This window comes from Myotis daubentonii, chromosome 4 (assembly GCF_963259705.1).
Source record: "Myotis daubentonii chromosome 4, mMyoDau2.1, whole genome shotgun sequence".
Taxonomy (NCBI): Eukaryota; Metazoa; Chordata; class Mammalia; order Chiroptera; family Vespertilionidae; genus Myotis; species Myotis daubentonii.
Genome location: NC_081843.1, coordinates 60,869,997 through 60,888,827, shown reverse-complemented (window position 1 = coordinate 60,888,827; position 18,831 = coordinate 60,869,997). Strand labels below are relative to the sequence as shown.

Here is an 18,831-nt window from a genome sequence, read left to right as displayed (position 1 = left end):
CGTGAGGTTTTCTAAAAAATACCTCTAAGCATTTTATATTAAAATTTGTGTTCCTTTTAGTAGCATTCATGCATGCATATTTTATATGATGATTTTTTTAAAAACCCATGTGTCCTCACCCCTCCCCATGTACCACAGCTAGCAACATTGAAATATTTCCATATACTATGAACAGCTTTTACACTTTTGTTGTGGGAGAGATGAAAAAGAAATAGCTATATTGATTTCTTAATACCATAAGTATACATTTAAGAATGACATTTTATTCAGAAGAAACTATTAACAGTGGACTGAAATAGTGGATAGTATTACTGAATTTCTTTCAGAGTGATAATAGAGAATGTTCTTATTTCTGGGAGTTGCATGCTAAAATATTTATAAATGAAATATCATGATATCTGTAACTTACTCTCATGGTTCAGCTAAAACCATAAAAATATATATGTATGTATGTATGTGTGTTACATGCACATAGAAACAAAGCAAATGTAAGAGTATTAGAAAACAGTGAATCTAGCATATGGGTGTTTATTGTACTATTCTTGTAGCTTTTCTGTAGGTTCAGAATTTTTTTTATAAATATTGGGAGAGAAAATAACAATAAACAACTATACTTTCCTACAGTACTCATTTTCTCACTAATTAGATTAATTTGTTACAGCATCAATATTTGAAGTATTTATTTAATATTAGATTTAGAAACATTTAAACAGTAAAGAACTATATTTTTCTCTCACACTGCTTTTTGTAATTATGAATTCTAAAGTCACGAGGTCAGGAAGTTCCAACTTCCTTCTAGCAGTTGGTACTTTGGGTCAGGAAAATAACTTCTTGCTGAGTATACACTGGAGAAAGGTTCCTTACTGCAGAGAAGCCATTAATTCTTTCTGTGTTATGTCATTAAAAGTCTCTGTTGGCTATAGCAGCCTTTTGTATATACTGTGTCATTGAATGGTTCCTCTCAGCTATTTGTGGGCAGTTGATATTTAATAAGTAATATCTCTGTCCCTCTCCCTCTTTTACTTCTTGGGTAAATGTTGGGAAAAAGAGATCGAGTTGTCCTGATTTTCCTGGTCGTCCTAATTATTATTATTCCATTGTAATCTATTTTGTCTCTCTAGGCCAGGGTATCTAAATTGCTTCAAAGCCAAATTCAGCAGCAAAATTGGACTGATGATGGCTCTCCATCTGCTCGAGAGTTGCGGTCAGCCTTGCTAGAATTTGCCTGCGTCCACAACCTGGAGAACTGCAGCACTACTGCCTTGAAGCTGTTTGACGAGTGGGTTGCATCCAATGGAACTCTAAGGTGAGGTGTGCTTTTACTCAGATGAACTCTCTTCCTCATCTTTACTTCACATCATGTACTAAAAGCAGGATCTTTTCATCCTGGGTCATACATGTTATAAAACTGAGTGTTAATGTGTGTGAACTCTAGGCACTTATGTTCTCAAATAAGACTTTTTTTTCTTGTGGCAAATTACATGTAACATAAAATTTCCTATCTTAACAAATTTTAAATGTACAAGTTGGTAGTATAAGCATATTCACCTCGTTGTGCAACAAATCTCCAGAACTTTATCTTGCAAAACCGAAACTTCTTACCCAAATAAGTCCCCGCCTTCCCTTTTCCCCAAGCTCCTGGAAACTGCCGTTCTCCTTTCTATTTTATGAGTTTTTACTGCTCTAAATACCTCATTTATGTGAAATCATACAGTATTTGTTTTTCTGTGACTGGCTTGTTTCATTTAACATGTCCTCAGGCTTCATCCATGTTGTGGTATGTGTCAGAATTTTCTTCCTTTTTAAGGCTGAATAATCAATCCATTGTATGTATATACCACATTTTGCTTACCCATTCATTCACTAATAGACATTTGGGTTCCACCTTTTGGCTCTTACCAATAATGCTGCTATGAACATGGATGTACATATATGTTTTTGAAGCCCTGCTTTCAGTTATTTCAAATATATATCCAGAAGTAGGATTGCTGGATCATATGGTCGTTCTATTTTTAATATTTTGAGAAACTGACACACTATTTCCCATAGCAGCTACACCATTTTACATTTCCGCCAACAATGCACAAGGGTTCCTTCCAATTTCTCCACATCCTCACCAACACTTGTTATTTTCTGCGGGGGGGGGGGGGGGTGTCTGTGTGTGTTTTATAGCAACCATCCCAATGGGCGTGAGGTGTCAAAGAGTCTCTTTTTTTTTTTTTAATTGCTTAAAGTATTACAAAGGGTATTACATATGTATCCATTTTATCCCCCCGCCCTAGACAGTCCCCTAGCCTCCCCTATCACCCCGTGTCTTATGTCCATTGGTTATGCTTATATGCATGCATACAAGTCCTTTAGTTGATCAAAGAGTCTCTTTTAATTTAGGAATAAAACATAGCAGGTGGAGTTAGCAATTAGTAAGAACAGTTTGATGATGATTGGTTCTCTCTAAGTTCCCTATTGGGCATTATGGAAAAAGATTCAAGCATCAGATAAAGAGATTTTAATAATGGCAGAAAACTATGTTCCCTCCCCTCTTCTCATCCCTTGCTCCATATTTCTATCATGGAACTTAACACACTGTATTGTAATGAATATATTTCTTGTTCTGTACTTTGTGATAGCCTGCGAGTTCCTAGAGGCAGAGACTGTGTCTCTTTCTTCACCTCTCCATTATCCAGCCAGTCACCTGCTTGGTTCTTTGTGGATGCTCAGCAAATAGTTATTGTATTAAATTGAAGTCATATTTCTTCTAGTCCCACCAACTAGGAAAGTAGCAGCCACTAAATTAACTATTTTTTTCACTGTTGGTTAGTTGTACAGTGAAGACTCTTTTGTACTGCTCTGCTCTGACCCCTAAAACATCACCACTAGTCATTTCCTTACCTTTGAATTTAGGATGTTTTTGTTCTCACATTTGAGTACCTCTCTTACAGCCTACCTACTGATGTCATGACTGCTGTGTTCAAAGTCGGAGCAAGGACTGAGAGCGGCTGGTCGTTCCTCTTAAGCAAGTACATCTCTATAGGCTCTGAAGCAGAGAAGAATAAAATACTTGAAGCTCTTGCCAGCTCAGAGGATGTACGGAAACTTTACTGGTATGAAACCAACCAAGGAATAGGACATGTAGAAACCATAAGTATGAAAGCATTGTGCTGCATGGGTGGAGAGCTCATTTCCTCTGGGATCTCCCTTTTCCTTCTTTTACTCGCAGGCCAGACCTGACTTGGTCAATGGGGTAAGGAGCCCGCAGGTGCTGGCTTTCAGCTCAGGAACTGGACCAATAGGCAGAGGTGCTTTGCCCAGAATCCCAGCACCCACCTACTTTCTGCTTAAACATGGCTTCGCCCCCTTGGCGTGTTGTCTTCATTCCACAGTTAGTGCTTCATTCTCCTGGTCAAGGCATTGCTCTGTCCAAGCTGTCATTTTGAAAATGCAAACACTACAGAAAAAGGTATTATGTAAAAGCGTATAGGCTCTACTTTCATATGAACTTGTCAGACATTTCCTTTCTAATATTGACTGGACAAAACCTGGAAATGGGAGTTTCACAGGCGAAAGAAGGCCAGTGAGCAGGGCCTCCTGACCCAGGAGCCAGCAGTGGTGGGGCAGAGGAGCACCGGGATCCAAGGGAAATATGAAAGGAGCTTGAGGGTCAGTGCTGGGAAGGTCAGAGGGAGGCATTGATGTGTCACTGCTTCTCTTGTATAAATGTACTCAGATAAACCCTAAGAGTGTCCCAGAGATGTCATCAGCACCAGCCCACACCTACTTTCCAAAGGATGCGCTGTAAATAATTATTTTCCTTAACATAGTAGCCAGCCTCTGATCCAAGCAAACAGAGAAAAGTTTGTTCTAAATTGGTAATAATTTTGTTTTAAACAAATAACACACTAATAAATTCCTATTATAAAGTATTTAAACAATATCTAAGAAAATGGAATAAAACATAAAAGTATCTCTCATATGATTCTCTCATATGATCCTTACTTCCATTCTTGTTCTGTCTGCTAACAGTGTCAATCCTGGTCTGTATATGTATATATCAACACTAGAGGCCCAGTGCACGATTAAATCGTGCGCAGTTAGAATCCCTAGGCTTAGCAGTAATTGGGGCCATGTCCGCCCCCCAGCATCGCTCCTCCATCTCCGTGGCCCCTGAACCTCCACGCTCGCAGCCCCCCGCCCTGCGAGGCTCCTTGGCGTCAGCTGCCCCTGCGCTGCGACACTCCTTCACTGCCCCCCCCCCCCCCAAGCTCCATGATCACAACCCCTGCCCCGCCTCCACCGCCCTGTGACGCTCCTCCGCCTCAGCCACCCTCGCAGCACCCCTTCGCCTCACTGCCCTGCGAAGCTCCATACTCAGCCCCCGCCCCGCTCCGCCACCTTGAGTCCACCGCCCCTGCCCCGCAATGCTTCTCCACCTCTGCCACCCCGGGAAGCTCCATGCTCACAGCCCCCTGCTCTGCGAGGCTCCTCAGCCTCCACAGCCCCGCTCCGCCATGCATGAGAGCCGGACCTGCCCTTTGGTCATTTGGGCCCACAGCTCCCACTCCCTCAGCTCCCTAGCCTGCTGTTTGGTCATCCGTCCGGTGGTGACGGCACCCGGCTTTTTATATATATTAGGATAGTTTATACTATCCCCAGTGTTTTGTGATGGTCCTTTCAGCCAATGATCTTCTCTGAGATTTGCCATGTCAGTTCATGAAGCCTACTTCATTTGTTTGCATGGATGCGTAGTATTCCATAGTAGGGCTCCATCACAATTTGTTTAACCCATCACAGCTTGATGAGCACTTGGGTTTTCTTTCTATTAAAAGTATTGCTGCATTTTGGGGGGGGGGAAATGTGTTTTCTCTATATACACAGATTTCATAGCGCAGTAGATGAGAAGTGCTTGTGTTCAGATGCCAGGCTGCAGTATTTACTAGCAGTGTAACTGGGGCAATTACATAACCTCGGTTTCTTACAGAGTGGGCATAGGTAATAATTACCTTTTTTCAAGTGTTGTTGTGTCAGCAATTTAAAACATTACCTGGTACATATGAAATATTAATAAATAACTATCAATATCAAGAGTATATTCTGAAATGCGTCTTCATTTTCATATTATTTAAACAGCCCAGTTTTTAAAGAGTAATAATATACCTTATATTAAAATTAATTTTTTTTTCTGTTAAGGTTTTTAATAGGAAAAAAAAATCAGTCTTCAGAATTATAAATTCAACCAGGGTTTATTTCTCAAATGTCTTTACTATATCAAGAAGTATGTATTATTATGTCACAGTATATTGAAGTGCTTATCTCATTGGTGAATTCCTTCTTCATTTTAAAAAAAAAATGACGTTTTCAATCTATTGATCAATCTTAGACTAACCCAAAAGTGATATCCCTTGAATTGCTACAGAGCTTTAATTAGGAGACCAGCACTAATCTAAGTTCAGTCATCACTTCATCATGAGTTGTTATTTTGGAAGCTAAATCTGTTCGCTTTTCAGGTTAATGAAAACTAGCCTCAGTGGAGATACCATCCGAACACAAAAGTTGTCATTTGTCATAAGAACAGTGGGCCGACATTTCCCTGGACACCTACTGGCATGGGATTTCGTCAAAGAGAACTGGAACAAGCTTGTACAGAAGTAAGTGTCTCAGAATTCCAGATCCTAGTGTTTCCAGTCTCTGCACTTGAAAACTATTCCCAATGTTGTATTGGTTCACAGGCCTTATGATTTGCTGTGAGAGGAAAATGCTTCATTTAACCAAAACACTCAGAAATTTAACCAAACACTCAGAAATTTTCACATTTGTAAGCATAATTCCATAATGTGAATCACATTTGGGTACTAATCAAGCCTAGCCATGCCCAACTCCAGGTCACTTAGCTTAGCATGGGCACGGGCTAAATCAGAAGAGCAGTTTAGTTATGTGTGTTGAAAAATGCCTCTTCATTGCCAAGGGATCAGTTCAGAACTCACACCCAGGTAAACAGCACAGATAGGGTTTTTTTTCTTTTAAAGCAATAATTACATTTCAGGATGTTTCCTATGATTTCAAATGGGTTAATAATTTATCTGGGTATTGCCAGCTCCTGCCTTTTGTGCCCACCTTTCCTTCCCACAGGCAGTAAGTGCATGTAGGACTTCTCCCGACTTCTGGAGCTGCAGTTCCCAGCAGAGGGACGAGACTCTGCCTTGGCATATGTAGCTCTCAGGAAAGCATTTCCTTTGCACTCGGGAACTTAGCTTACCAACAGTTGCCTCACTTTTTGCTCTTTTTGCTCTTGTATTTGTGTTTCTGCAGGTTCCATCTGGGTTCCTATACCATACAAAGTATTGTTGCTGGATCAACTCACCTGTTTTCAACGAAGGCACATTTGTCGGAGGTTAGTTGTATAAAATGCTGCTAATGGAGATGGGGTATACCTTTCCTCTCAGGCTGCTCAGTTTAAGTCAGATGGTGGCTTTTCATGCCAATTCCTGTCCCTCCTCTGCCTTCATCAATGCTAATGATTCTGCATTGGGATTGCGTCTAAAGGGTGGATATACAGCAATGAGAAACAATTCCGGTGAGGAAAAACTCTGATTCCATTCTCAACAATATCCCCTTGTCTCCTTGACACAAATAATTTTGTAATTAAGACGAGTATATGCCAAGTTTCTAAGTGGTAATGAGATTGTTGTGAAGAATGCAACTTCAAGGGTAAAAGTTGGGCACCAAGCCTAACTTTAGACTTTATCTCACTTACTATTACTTGGCCATTTTATTTTATATTTGAAAAACTCATCCTTATGGGAGTAAGGAAAATGTGTTTTTAAAATTACCTCAGTTTAACCATACTTGATTAGTAACTTGATATAACTACCCTGTATATTAAAATACTTTTTATCTCTACTTTTAAGACATCAACACTTTTAAGCCAGAACTAAGTGAAAGTTTATTTGAAAAGGATATTCAGAGTTACCTGAGATTAACTGTTATTTTCTTCTTTTGAAATATTTCTGTGTGCAACTTACAGGTCCAGGCATTCTTTGAAAATCAATCAGAGGCAACCTTTCAGCTTCGTTGTGTCCAGGAGGCTTTGGAAGTCATTCAGTTGAATATCCAGTGGATGGAGAAGAACCTTAAAACTCTGACGTGGTGGCTGTAGCATGCACAACTGCACCTCATTTTGTCACCCGTCAGAGAGCTTGTTAACTTGGGCTCTGTTTGTTAACTTTTGCAAAAGCCAAGGTGAAGCCAAGGATCGCTGCTGAGTTGTTTGCACTCTTAGGAGTTGTAGTTCGCTCAGGGTCCATCGGTCTTTCTGAAACATCTTTGGGCAGTACGTAGCTATTTATTACAAAATTACATTCACTCATATGCCAACCATCTACAAAAACAACAAGTAATGTGTATACTTTGAAAATACCCAAATGGGGAATAAAATGGCTTGGAATTCTGTTCTATTTCTCATTATCGGTAAAGTACTGGCCCAGTGAAACAAGGAAAGACCTACCATGGGAGCCGCCAGCCATCGTTGCAGGCTGCTGGTTTGTGAGCCATTTGTTGCTTCTTGTTGATAGAGTTGTTGAATGTGGTAACACTTCAAAAAGTATGGCAATCAGTGAAGTCGATGAAGCATGCAGCTGTAGAGAGCTCATCTCAGGTGTGCAGATCTACTTTGATTTGGGGTTTTGATTAATCCTTTATTTCCTGGAAAATTTTTAAATAAGATCTACTATAACTATTATATTTTTTTTCTGCAGAATAGCTAGGTGCTACAGAATTTTTAAATTTTTGTTATATTAAAAAGCTAAATAACAAGGCCAAAAGATTATATTCTCCCAATGTTTAACATTTTCTTTTTCATCTTTTAGGAAAATGTTTCAAACTAAGATAGCTTTAATTATAATTATTTTATTCATAAGTTTCAATATTCTCCATATCTGTACACCTCTACCATTCCCTGCCCTAGATATACCTTATATAAATAAGTATTTTCACAGTTATGGCAAACATTTTGTTATACTGGTATCTTTTATCATTACTTTATCACTGTTACTAAAAATATAGGTTGTTTTTATAGATCTTTTGGCATGATAGATTTTAGACACTTTCTCTCTGAATCATACCCATGGGTGGGTTTTTCATTTTATATGATAGAGTAGCACATTAGAAACATTTTAAAGTAGGGCCTTGGAGAAATTGAACATTTTTATTTGAAGTTCACCATAGTACCTTAAAGGAATGAGAGAATGTGAGAAAGGAGTAACTTGATTCATATGGAATATGGTGGGCTTTGAATTTTTTCCCACTATCAAATACAGTACTTTTCTTTAGTTGAAAAATCATAGTTTTATTTTACCATGGCCAAACTAGCAAATTAAAGGGAATGTCGAGAGAGAGAGAGAGAGAGAGAGAGAGAGAGAGAGAGAGAGAGAGAGAGAAAAGGAAGGAAGGGAGGAAGGAAGGAAGGAAGGAAGGAAGGAAGGAAGGAAGGAAGGAAGGAAGGAAAAGAAAGGAAGGAAGGAAGGAGAAATCCAAAACTGTATGGCATTTTTACTCCTTCTAAAGGAGAAATACTGTACTTGAATTTTGTGAGTTCTGCAGACTTATATTTAGATTATGGTGTTTCTTTGATTCTTAGGAGAAAAGCTTTCTTCCAAATAATTCTTGTACTTTATATTGTGTTTAAAAACATATTTGTAAAAAGATGATAATTGCCCATTTTCAAGCACTTAAAAACACTCCACAGAACCAGACAATGGGAAAGGTCACCTTTTTTTATTCAGCAAGTGTAAAGTGAAAACGTGGGATTGTGTATAAAACTATATTTTATTTTATGAAAATATTTTTATATAACAAAATTTAAAAGGCTGGCAAGCTGAAATATAGCTTTCTTTACTCCTAGTATGTTTTCACCCAATTTAGTCTTTTCTAAATATTTATCTGTCTGTTTTAGAATAGAAAACATTATATCCTGAGAATCACAGCATCATCTAAAGATGTCTTATTGAAACTGGGGTAATTGTAGGTTTTTATCCCTCTTGTGCTTCAGTAAATGAATGATAATTTAGTTGATAGTGAAAGTTAGTGAGTTTTTATATTTTTAGAGTGGGGAAAAATATTAAACTTTTGAGGTTTTTTGTTGTTGCTGGGTTGTTTTTTTACCATGTTATATTACTAAATTCCACTTTGATACAGAGTTTAAATTTTGCTACTTCTCAAATTCAGTTAAGATGCTTCACTTTTATCTGCCCATCTTCACATGGCTCCTGTATCATGTGTTAACTGCATATGGCAGATCTTGTCCTGAATTATATCATTTTTTCCTGTGAGAGTGTGTGTGTGGTATGGGGGTGTGTGTTATTATTATAAGTAAAACCTTATCAAAACTTCAGCTAAGAAAGAGGTAACTCATACACCATTGCTATCTTTGTACTCAAAAGCCGTTCATTCCCATGAAACTGGATCCCTACTATTTATAGTTGTGTTTGTGAGCCTCACCTCAGACTATTTGCAGTTTTAGTAGGTCTTACCTCAAGTTTTCCCACAGAATTCCATAATTTTCATTGTTATGCTAATCAATCTATATGAGACATCTAAAAATTAACCTAAATCAGGAACATAAGGTTAAGTAATAGGTAAAACATGTAGTATAGTAAGTATAATTGTAGCTTTTGAAGTTTTTCCCCCAAAACTTTATCTTGGCCACTGAATTTCTGAGAAGTCAAGTAGACTGAAGCACAGCAGTTAGCCACAGTATGCTTTTTTATATAAGCACATAGGTCCATGATACAATTGTTTGACAAGTATTATATTCATTGCAGAGAGACAGTCTGCTTGAATGTAATGTCAAAGACACATCTTGATCCTTAGGAAACATAGAATGGAAAATCTGGAGTTGTGGGAACACAAAACTTAGGTTATGAAAGTAAAAATCCAAGGAGTCCAGTTTGTTCTGTTAATATCAAGTGATTGGAAGTATTAAACTGCAAGGAGTGTCAGCCTCTACCATAAGCCTGCACCTGCTTTCATCTTACTGATTTACATAAATCTCTTTAAGTGAATTTAAGTGTTCTCTGCCATTGTTTCAGTGTTCATAAACTGTCTTGCTATCACAGGTTCCACTTGACTCTAATATTCTTTGCCATTCATGTTTTCATTTTATTGTACTTGTCCATTGTAGGAACAAAAGAGCTGGCAGAAGAGCCCTGGGTACGTAGAGGATGTTGAGCTGCATCAGTCTTACTGGGTACAGAATAGAATGCTTTCTGAGTATTGTACAGTAAGAAATGAAAATTAAGTCCTGAGTTTGTTGGATTACTGATAGCCTGTTGCCAAGTTGGGTTTTAAAAACATTCTACTCAGACTAAAGCACCTGGAACCATAATCTGCAGTCAGATTGCTGACCATTCCCATAATGCCTTTGCATTTCATGGGGCTGCAGGGAAGGCCTATGCATCTCAGGAGATGTATCATCACCAAGCATAGCAGTTCCTGGGCTAAGTTTGCAGAATAAGACCTGAATTTCCTAGGTATGAGTTAGCTCTTCTTCTCCCCTTTGCCTTTGTTTTTAGTGTTTTTATTGGAATTAACTCTCTTTTTAAAGAGCTTCCCTTCAGCCCCATTTTTATTTTTTAAAATAATGTATATAATTTTGCTGCTTTTTGCATTCTTGTATTGTGTGCTTCATTCTCTGTATTGGCAAGTAAGTACCAAATGAAAAGTGGAGGTCCAGAAGTATGATAAATCTCCTCTTCTCCCTTTCCCTTATTGCCGGTGTGGGCAATCGCTAGTAGAGTAGTGTTGACTGATTTCTTTCAGTGGCTTTTTGGGGGTATATACTTTAAATATGTACATAGGTGGTTTTGATGTGTTTTTATATCCTTTCATTTTGTATATTTTGTCCTGATGAAAAGTGAAATATTGTCCATGAAAATCTCTTCTGCCTTCCCATAGTGTCTGTGTGGGCAACAGCTCTAGAGTAGATTTTTATTCCCTTTTTTGGAAGGAGGTGGTGATATTGAGAGGTGAGCAGAGTATGTTCTTTTAAAAACGTGTACAAAATGTTTTTGCTGCTATTTTGTGGGTGTTGTTTCATTTTGTATTTCGTTCATCCTTCTCATGGATAATGAAGCGTGGAGATCCAGAAGTCGGACAGATGTCCCGTTTGCCCCTTTCCTTGTTGCCTGCATGGACAATAGCTAATAGAGTAGTGGTTGCTGTTGTTTTGATCTAGGCTTGGGTGTAGGGGGAGATGTATATCATTCTTTCAGGTGTACATAAATGCTATGCTACTTATTTATTTTTCATTTTATAAATGTTCTTTTGCATGGATGCATTATATACTTAATGAAACAGGTTCAGAGAATGACAGATTTTTTTTCCTTATTGCCTCTTTGGACAGTAACTGATAGAGTAGTTTGCTTTGTATTGTGGTGTAGGAGAGAATGGGGTATGTACTTACTGTATATAAATAAATTTGCTACCACTTTGTACTATTAATTCATTTCGTACAATGTCCTTCTCATAGGACATTTAAGTACCCAATGACATGTGGAGGTCGGATGTATGACAGTCTCCTCTGGTCCCCTTCCCTTATTGCCTATGTGGGCAATGGCTAGTAGTGTAGTTGTTGGAGTGGGTTGGGGGGGGGGGCAGGGAAAGATGGGCAGGAATGTGTACTTACTGTATATACCTGTTTTTACTACTGTGTTGTATTATTTCATTGGTTGCCCAGACTGGAAAGTACCTAATAACCCATGGCGATCCAGATGTATGAGTCCCTCTTCTCCCCTTTTCATATTGCCCGAGTGGGCAATGGCCATTAGTACTTGGTTAGTTTCAGGGTTCTTTTGTGGTTATTGGGATAAATGCTTTGTACTTTCTTATTATCGTTTTCATTGGGCACCAATCCTTCACTTGGACATGTAGGTTCCTAATGAACCATGGAGTTCTGGATGTATAGCAATCTCCTATTCTCCCTTTCCCTTTTTATCTCTGTAGGCAACAGTTTTAAAGTAGTTTGTGTTTTTTTGAAGTTTTGGGGGGTGGGAAGGGACTAAGGGCTGGATATATCCTTTTAACAACTGTATATATAGTGTTTGTTACTGTGTTGTGTTAGTGCATTCTGTACCCCGTCCCTTACTTGGACGTGTAGGTACCGAATGAGACATGGAGGTCCGGATGTATGAAAATCTCCTCTTTTCCCCTTTCCTTATTGCCTCTGTGGGCAATAGTTTTAGAGTAGCCTAGATTATTTTTTTACTCTACCACTCCTTCCCCTGGGATGGTGGTAATATGTACTTTTAAAAATGTATATAAATGTTTTTGCTCTTTTTTGTTATTTCATTTTGTACCTAGACTTTTCCAAGAACAACTTAGGTACATGGTGAAAATTAAGGTTCATTCTATGAAAAAAAATCTCCTCTTCTCCCCTTCCCTTATTGCCTGTCGAGGCAATGACTAGTGGTATAGTTCAGAGGTTTGGGGGTTTGCTTTTTCCCCCCCGCAGGGTTATAGGGGATTTCTGGGTTGGCTGTGTGTGTGTGTGTGTGTGTGTGTGTGTGTGTGTGTGTGTGTGTGTAAATGTTTGCTGGGTTTTTTGTTCTTTCTCCCCAAACCCAGTTTTCTGTTTGGGCTTGTAGATATCAAATGTAATGCAGAGGCCCAGATCCAGAGGTGTAGTAAATCTTTTCTCCCTTACCCTACAGCCTGTGTTCATGAGAATACTGTAGGGTTTGGGTTTTGTTTTTGTTTGTTTTTTTGCTTATTGTTTGAGATTTTAACAGGGAACTGGCTTCTTGGGCAAGATATGTAAATTTTTAATTGCATATAAATGTTTTGCCTCTTTGTTCACTTCATTTTGAATCGAGTTCTTTGCATGACTGTTAAGGTACTTAATGAAAGTTTAGGTTGATTCTATGAAATATTTTCCCTATACCTCTTCCATCATTGCCTGGTGGGCAATGGTAGAAGAATAGATGTTTGGATGCTTTTTTGGAGGGATAGGGGGGTGGTGTGTGTGTGTGTGTGTGTGTGTGTGCATTTTTAATGTATATAAGTATTTGCTACATTTGTGTATTATTTCATTTAGTACTCAGTCCTTTCCTGGGACTTTAGGTACATAATGAAACATGGAGGTCCAAACCTATGATAAATCTCCTCTACTCCCCTTCCCTCACTGCCGGCACAGGCAATAGTTTTATAATTTGGGTTTGGTTTTTAAGGGGAGGGATTATTTGGGTGGGTAGGGTTGGGGGAAAGGGTGGGGTATGAACATTAATATATATATGTACATATTACTGATTTTGTACCTAGTCCTTTGCATGAACGTATAGGTACAAATGAAAACTGAGGATCAGTGTATGACAGATCTCCCCTCCCCGACCCCTTATTGCCTGTGTAGGCAATAGTGACTAGAATAGTTGTGTGTTGTTTACTGATTTGTTTCTTTTGGAGAGATTTATATTTTCAGCAGGGGAATATTTTTAATACATGTAAATATGTTTTTATTTCTTTGTTATTTCATTTGTATTTAGTCCTTTGCATGGCTATGTAGGGGCCTAATGAAAATTGAGTTTCATAAATGGACACATTATTTCCTCCTTTCCCACAGATTTCCTCAGTTAGCTGTAGCTAGTATAATTTTGTTTTGTGGTTAGTTTGTTTTATTTTCCAGCATGTATGCCTTTAAAGATGTAAATATACACAGATATACAGAATTTGCTTTTTTCCTAATAATTTTCCTTTACTACTTAGTCCCTTGAAGAGCTCTGAGTATACCTAACAAAAATAAAGTTTCACCAAGTCCCTGCCTCTGACTTGAAGGCATTGCATTGTGGTGATGTCACTAATGGCAATGGGCATGTAGCCAATAAGACGGGAGAAGACACTTGGACATGGCTAATCAGTTTCCGCTTTTCCTACTTTCATTCAAACTGAATGAAATGGTGGGAAGGGACCTGAACATTGCAAATCCCAGAAAGGCAAGAGGACAGTACTAAGTGAAAGTATGTTTAAAGTTTATTGCTGGTTAATCTTTCAGTGACTGGTCAGCCAATAAAAGTGCCTTGAGAGTAGCTTCTTTTAAGTCTGGAATCCTATTCATCTACAGAAGTCTGTTGCAGTCCATCAATAGCATTTTCTTGTGTACCCAGTAAAAATTATTTTGGTTTTTGGAATGAAACTTTTGAGTTATTGCCATGGTTCTGGTGAATGAAAAAATCGGCCCAAAAACTAACCTAAAAATAATTTGTGGGACAAGCCCTTCTATCTTTCAGCACCCACATGTATGTGGAAGGGCAAGTTGGTCCTTTCCTACCCAGAGCTCTTCTGTGTGGCGACACCTTCCTCCTCAGTTCTCCACTAGCTGGATCATTCCTGTTCTTCCTTCCTTTTTTCTTCAGTGCCTATATACCATTAGATGTTCTCTTCAAGTGCACTGAAAAATGTAAGCCAGTGTTGCCTCATTAGCTGTATGCTTTTGCATATATTTCATACATTCAGACCTGTATGTTTGCTTTCACCATTCTCAAGCATATATCACATCGACTCTTCATCCACCACAAAGTAAATATGACTCCACATTTGTCTGTATCAAAGAAAACACATGTGTAAAATCCACCCTCTGTCCCTCTCTTCCTCCCTTTCTTCCTCCCTTGCTTCCTCCCTTCACGCTTCTCAGCATCATTGGTTTATTGTGCAATTTATAATGAATATAATGCTGAAGAGTTGCCATATTGCTATTACATTTTTAGAAACATTGAGTATTAGGACTCCTAGAAAATTTCAGAGATTTTATTTATCACATCAAACTCTCAGGCTCTAGTGTTGAAAATTAGCCTACACTTTGCTGTTACTTATACCTGCTGTTGTAGAAAAAAAATAAGAGCTTATTCATTACACATTTAACTTTGATCATAAATAAAGAAGAAGGGGCACCTTTTTAGAGTTAGTCATGGTAGTTAGTGATATTTCTGAACAGCTTTTAATTTAAAAAAACTTCAAAGAAAGTAAAGGTCATGGCTTAGCTGACTGAAATGCTCCAGAAGTTGAACTATATAAACCATTAGTACAATAATACACCAGTGTGTGCGTGCGTGTGTGTAAAATAAGAATTCCAAAATAATTGGAGCATTTGCATTAATCAACAAAACTCACATTAAGACAAAACTTAGTCTTACAGCTGTCTTGACTCAAGCCAAGTGTTCCATGTCGCTGTAAAGAATAGTCTCTTTCAAACACTTTGAAAAGTAATTACTTGGAAACTTGTAAAGGTATTACATTTTTGTATTAAACCACCTATGGAGATCTCCAATTCCTAGAATCTGAGCTTGTGGGTGGAATTCTAAATTTATATCATAATCTGTCTTTTGTGGAAGTTTTTGAAAATATTATGTGTGTGTGTGTATATATATATATAAAAAACATTATATATGCAAATTGTGTTGTATTACTTGTAAAGGGAAAAAGCTTATTTTTCTTTATACTTCTGATAACTTGTTTTGCATATGACCAGCACTGACTGAAAGGCATGTGTACTGCAAACACTGTTGCTTTTTGTGTGAAATGAAAATAAAAGTATTTAAATATAAATATTGTGTGGACTATTTGGATGAAAAAAACTTACAGGGGTGGGCAAACGTAGGTTCACAATTGTGAGTATGTGAAAAATAGTTTATTCTTGTATTATTTATTATTGTATTACTTATTTGTCTTATTTGTCTTCTTATTGTTATTTCGTATCCTCAATTATGATTTATCTTTTAGGTAATGATGCCTGATAATTTAACCTACTTTTGCCCACCCCTGTATATAAAGGAGGTATTGTCTCAGATTATGAGCTCTACCAGGACAACGACCATATTTTATTGTCTTTCATAACTTGTTTTCTACCTTTCCAGTACCCCAGTATCCTTACCGCACGTTGACTCAAGGTTTCTCACACTGTGACATTTTGGGCTCCTGTGCCTTGTGTGATGATTAGCAGCATCCCTGGCCTCTAATGCAAATAGCAACCCGCAGCCCCCAGTGTGACAACTAAAAATGTCTCCAGACATAGCCAGATGTCCCCTGGGGTGGGGAGTGGGGATTAAAACATTCAGTGGATGCATGGAGCAGGGGCTCAGTAACAGATGAACTCCATCTAGGGCAATTATTTACTCTGTAGCTGATGTGATTCTTGGAAATACTCATGTCACTTGAGTAGCCAATTGATGCAGTAATAATTATTGTAAGTTCCTAAATAAATCTAAGACATAACTTCTTAAGCCAGTGAAACCAGGGAACACTCACTATCTTAAGTTGAACGTAAAAGGATATTGGTTGTCATCAGGGAAAAGCCCTGGACCTGACTAATCTGCAGCAGGGGGTAATACTATACACCTTGCAGTAAAAACATGAGGAATTAGGTCTATGAGAAAGACCTGGTACTTCACAGGTGCTTGGTAAATACTCCTTTCCTTTCCAATTATTTGCCTGAAATATGCAAAAGAATCACACATGTCCAAGTCTCACTTCTAGCTAGACTTATGACCTTGCCTAGACCTATGACACTGAGAAATTGGCCAAATGTAGGCTCTCTGTGAGTGCTAGAAGGAACCCTGCAAATGACCTAGTCCAACTCCCTCATTTTACAGAGAAAGCAAGGGCACCAGAGGTTGTGCCTTACCTCAGACCTCCATAATGTCACATGTTAAGTTTGTGTATGTGTTTGTAGTAGAAACAATTTGTGTGTATTACCTTTGAGCCTAATGATGTGCAGTTACCTGCAGGAGACGTTTCCTTGGAGACACGAGGATTAGAATGCACTATTGAAAGTGTTTCATTATTTTAATGTGGACTGTAAAGCTAAATTAAACTGTCCCAACATTTAACTTTTAAACTTGATGGTGTGAATCATCTAGATATTGTAATCCCAAAAGAGTGGTCTTTCCTGTATGCTCACTAGTAGACTGAGTAGGTTGTGTTGAAGTGCCTGTCTCAGATGGAAGATAACTCATGTCAGGGAGATTTAGACAGACTTCTCTCACCCCAAAGGGGACTTCAGGAAAGAGGGAGGTGGGTTATTGGTGAGTAATGTGCTGTAATGGGTGAAGAACTGGATGGAAGGAACATAAATATCCAACAACTACAGGTAGAAGGTGAAATGAACCATTTTTCTAAAGTGGTTGAAGTCAGCCTGAGATGGGCCCTCTGTCCTCAGGTAGGCCATAGAATCTAGACCAGAGATTTCAACCTTCTCATTTCATGGCACACATAAACTGATTACTAAAATTCTGCGGCACACCAAAAAGCATACTTTTTGCCGATCTGACAAAAAATAGGGAGAAACTATTAACACCAGATGGGCTATTGTTGTGTTGGCTATTGTTTTATTTTTTTATTTGACAATCTGAGGGAAAAGAGGTCAGTGCCCCTGATTAAATAGGCAGGTATGGATGGCATGTTTTTAAAATTCTTGTGGCACAGCGGTGAGCTGAGGCACACTGATTGAAAATCGCTGTCCTAGACCATGGGTGCAGACTGCTGTCCTTTCCTGCTTTTCAACAGAAAAGTCATTGAAACTCAGAGAGGGGAGTGCGAGAGGGAAGTTACTCTCACATGCTACAACAAGCTTCATCTTCACTTAATATTCCCCTTCTCCAGAGCCTTTTCTTTTATCTCACCATTTCTGGGGGATCTGTTCACCTACCTATTTTATCCAAAGTGTGCACGCACACGCCTTGCTGACTGCTCATTCTTGCTCCTAGATATTCCCCTGAACTTGAAATGTCTCCTACATCCAGATGCACATGGCCAGGTGCACCAGGAACTCAGTGAGACCAATGGCCTGTAGTTAGCAGCTGGCCCCATGGTTTAGGACCAATCTGTGGCCTTTTGCTATGTGGACATCTTCCTTGGAGTCTCACCCCTCACTCCAGGCAGCTTATCAACTGTTCATTTCAAAGAAACACATTGTTTTCATAAAAGGAAACTATGTGCCTCTTTAGGTTGATAACCAATTTCCTCCTGACTATGTTTTTCTAACCTAATATGAAAATTGGCTTATAGCATCTGAGCACATCCTGGCTTTGGGTGAGAGAAAAACAGCCATAAATTGAACCAGTAGGAGAAGGAAGCTAGGCCATACTTTTAAGATGTTTTTCATGGGTCATTCATTCAATAAATATTTGCAATCCTCTATTATTCCCCAGGCCCTGTGCTAGGTGGGTCCATGAAGTTTGACTGTAATGTGAGCAGCTGGCTGCAGCTGGGAGAATGCCACCTGGGTTTTATAAACACTGCCTGCGTGGTGGGTGGTAGATCATTGGGGGCATTTGGTTTATGAGGAACAGAAGTAAAGGGTGTCACAGTGGGAGGTTGTAAGCTACGAGGCTGGTAGTGCTGCAGCCACTTCATGATAGCAACTGCCTTGAGTGGGCTGGGGTTGGGCATTCATTCCCCAGCCACAGTTCTTTGTTGGCTCATTTGGATGTGCAGTGCAATGTGAGGAATGGGGGCCTTGCAACAGATGCTGCTTAAGTGCCCACATTTAATGCTTGTGTCACTGATTGGGAATAGAAGGCTTTGATCCTCACCGAGTAACCACACAGGTATTACTTTCTAAGCGAATGATAAGAAGCAAGATGTTAATTTACTTCCTGTAAAGTTGTCGATTTAGGCAGCCTCGAAATCTTCAATGACCACCAAGGAAGTTTAGTTGTCCCTGAGGAAGACTTGCTGGAGCAGGAACTCTGGAAGGTGGTACTTTCCCAGGGCAGCCAGAAGGAGGCAGTACATGGGCTTGGTTGGAGGCCCTCTCATCCCAGGAGAGGAAAAGTAGTGCCAAGTCCCTGCAGGCAA

At 38.9% G+C, this 18,831-nt stretch overlaps 1 protein-coding gene across 6 annotated transcripts in view; it reads left to right on the top strand.

Annotated features, from left to right (window-relative positions):
- LNPEP (leucyl and cystinyl aminopeptidase) overlaps positions 1-15,582 on the top strand; it is a 96,049-nt gene extending 80,467 nt beyond the window's left edge. For 2 of the 6 annotated variants that reach the window (XM_059694035.1, XM_059694034.1), the window contains exons 14-18: positions 1,122-1,306; positions 2,940-3,101; positions 5,502-5,642; positions 6,304-6,385; positions 7,019-15,582. In XM_059694035.1, the coding sequence (XP_059550018.1) occupies positions 1,122-1,306; positions 2,940-3,101; positions 5,502-5,642; positions 6,304-6,385; positions 7,019-7,150 (702 nt within the window). In that variant the 3' untranslated portion in view covers positions 7,151-15,582. The remainder of the gene's footprint in view (positions 1-1,121; positions 1,307-2,939; positions 3,102-5,501; positions 5,643-6,303; positions 6,386-7,018) is intronic. The other 4 variants (XR_009452617.1, XR_009452616.1, XR_009452614.1 and 1 more) reach the window with 4 other exon arrangements.
- Positions 15,583-18,831: the final 3,249 nt, after the last annotated feature.